This window comes from Antrostomus carolinensis, unplaced genomic scaffold (genome assembly GCF_000700745.2).
Source record: "Antrostomus carolinensis isolate BGI_N321 unplaced genomic scaffold, ASM70074v2 scaffold32692, whole genome shotgun sequence".
In the NCBI taxonomy this organism is placed as follows: Eukaryota; Metazoa; Chordata; class Aves; order Caprimulgiformes; family Caprimulgidae; genus Antrostomus; species Antrostomus carolinensis.
This window is the reverse complement of record NW_010298103.1, coordinates 5,187-6,969: the sequence shown is the minus strand read 5'-3', so window position 1 is coordinate 6,969 and position 1,783 is coordinate 5,187. Positions and strand designations below refer to the sequence as shown.

General features: G+C 58.2%; 1 protein-coding gene across 1 annotated transcript in view; it reads left to right on the top strand.

Annotated features, from left to right (window-relative positions):
- LOC104520611 (collagen alpha-2(IX) chain) overlaps positions 1 to 1,783 on the top strand; it is a gene marked incomplete at both ends in the record, with an annotated part of 7,155 nt that overhangs the window by 745 nt on the left and 4,627 nt on the right. Inside the window, 5 exons of the mRNA XM_010162346.1 lie at positions 622 to 675; positions 915 to 950; positions 1,178 to 1,201; positions 1,344 to 1,397; positions 1,730 to 1,782. Of these exons, the coding sequence (XP_010160648.1) occupies positions 622 to 675; positions 915 to 950; positions 1,178 to 1,201; positions 1,344 to 1,397; positions 1,730 to 1,782 (221 nt within the window). The remainder of the gene's footprint in view (positions 1 to 621; positions 676 to 914; positions 951 to 1,177; positions 1,202 to 1,343; positions 1,398 to 1,729; position 1,783) is intronic.

Sequence of the window (1,783 nt, the reverse complement as noted above, 5' to 3'; positions counted from 1 at the left end):
GCCTGGGGGGGTTGGGTTGGGTGCCCATCCCCTGTCCCCACTGCAGCGCTGCACGGGGCAAGTGTCTGTGAGCATCTGACATTGATTTCCTCATTAGAAAGAAACTCAAACTACAGGAGTTTGTGTCTCTGGATGGCACTTCATCAATCTTTTGGGGTTTAATTATTCTTCAATAAATAAATGAGTAGAATAATAACCAGCATGATAAGCATGTGTTAGTCATCCAGGCCCTGGAAAAGAGTTCAGCTCCGTTGAATCTGGATGCCAGGGAGTGACTCGGAGTTGATATAACTGGGATCATGGATGTGCCGAGCTCCCTGCATAGTTCTTCCAGGCTGGATGTGCCTGGCAGTGCGAGGGTCCCTGCCAAGCCCCAGCACAAGGTCTCAGAGCCAGGCAGCTCGTGGGGGCTGTGGAGCATCACTGCTGCGAGGATCCCTGTGCCATCAGGGCTTGGGTCCAGATCCAGTGTCACCTCCAGATTCACAGTGTGATGTGCATGGCAGTGACAAGCACCAGTTACCCACCAATAACCCTGGACATGGAAATAGCCCCAGCAAAAACATCTGGCTGGAGAGCAGGAGCACTGGCAATAACCTCCCACCATCTCTCCTCTTGCAGGGTCTGACAGGAGCGAAAGGGGAGCCAGGGCCTGTCGGTGGGCCAGGACTCAAAGTGAGTGAGGGGCTGCGGGGGGGCAGATGCTCAGGGGTCCCACATTCCCCTGGGACCAGCCCTGTCCCCGTGGAGGGGTTGCACCCCTGCAGGAATTGGGTGAATTTAGCAACAAGGGAGCACTGAGGCTGGGTGCAGGGAGGGGTGAAGTTGAGCAGCTGACACAGCAATGGAGCAGGGCTTGGTGGGGTCAGACCCCCCCCATTTCAGCTCCTGACTCTCCCCTTCTGTCCTGGCAGGGCCAGCCCGGACTCCCAGGGCCACCGGGGCTCCCCGTGAGTATCTGCCTCTCCCATGGGTGCTGGTGATGCACCCGCTCCTGGCTCTGGCACCAGCTCCCTGAGCACCCACGAGCAGGGTGGGAGCAGAGCAGGGATCCAGCTCCAGCCCCTCCATCCACATCCTTGCTGGTGGCATGGGCATTGCCCTGCTGGGGGCAAGGATGCTGGTGGTTTCAAGGAGGGGTTGGAGAATTTGGACCAACTGTGTCTTCTCCTTGCAGGGCCCTTCGCTGCCAGGACCACCTGTAAGTGCTGCACTTGTGGGGCTGTGGGTGGCTGGGGACCCCGCTCAGGGTTGTGCTGGAAGAGCTCAAATCTCAGCACCCCCAAAGTGGGGGGGTCTCAGAGCTTGTCCTCTCTCACTCAGTGAATGTCTTTCTTCTTAAGGGGCTTCCAGGCCAAGTTGGGCTTCCTGGAGAGATCGGGACGCTGGGACCTAAGGTGAGGGGTCAGGAGGGGATGCAGGAAAACCTCTTCTCCTTACCCCAATGTCCTCTTCTCTGCACTTCGGGGCTCCTGGGGTAAACAGGGACAACTTTGTAATATGGGCGAGCATGGTTCCATGGCAGGGACAGAGATGATGGACTCTGTGCCTGCAGCCAGGTCCCCCAGCACCATCCATCCCCTCCCTGCTCATGGCTATGGGGATGCTCAAGTTCCCACTGTGACAGGCTGGGTCTCTGGTGTTTCATCACCCCTCTCCACCCCAGCTCCAGCAGTCCCTGTTGTCTCCCCACCCCTAAATCTCCTTTCCCGGGGTTGTTTTTTCCTAGGGTGACCCTGGACCTGATGGCCCGCAGGGTCCTCCAGGCCCTCCAGGAAAACCC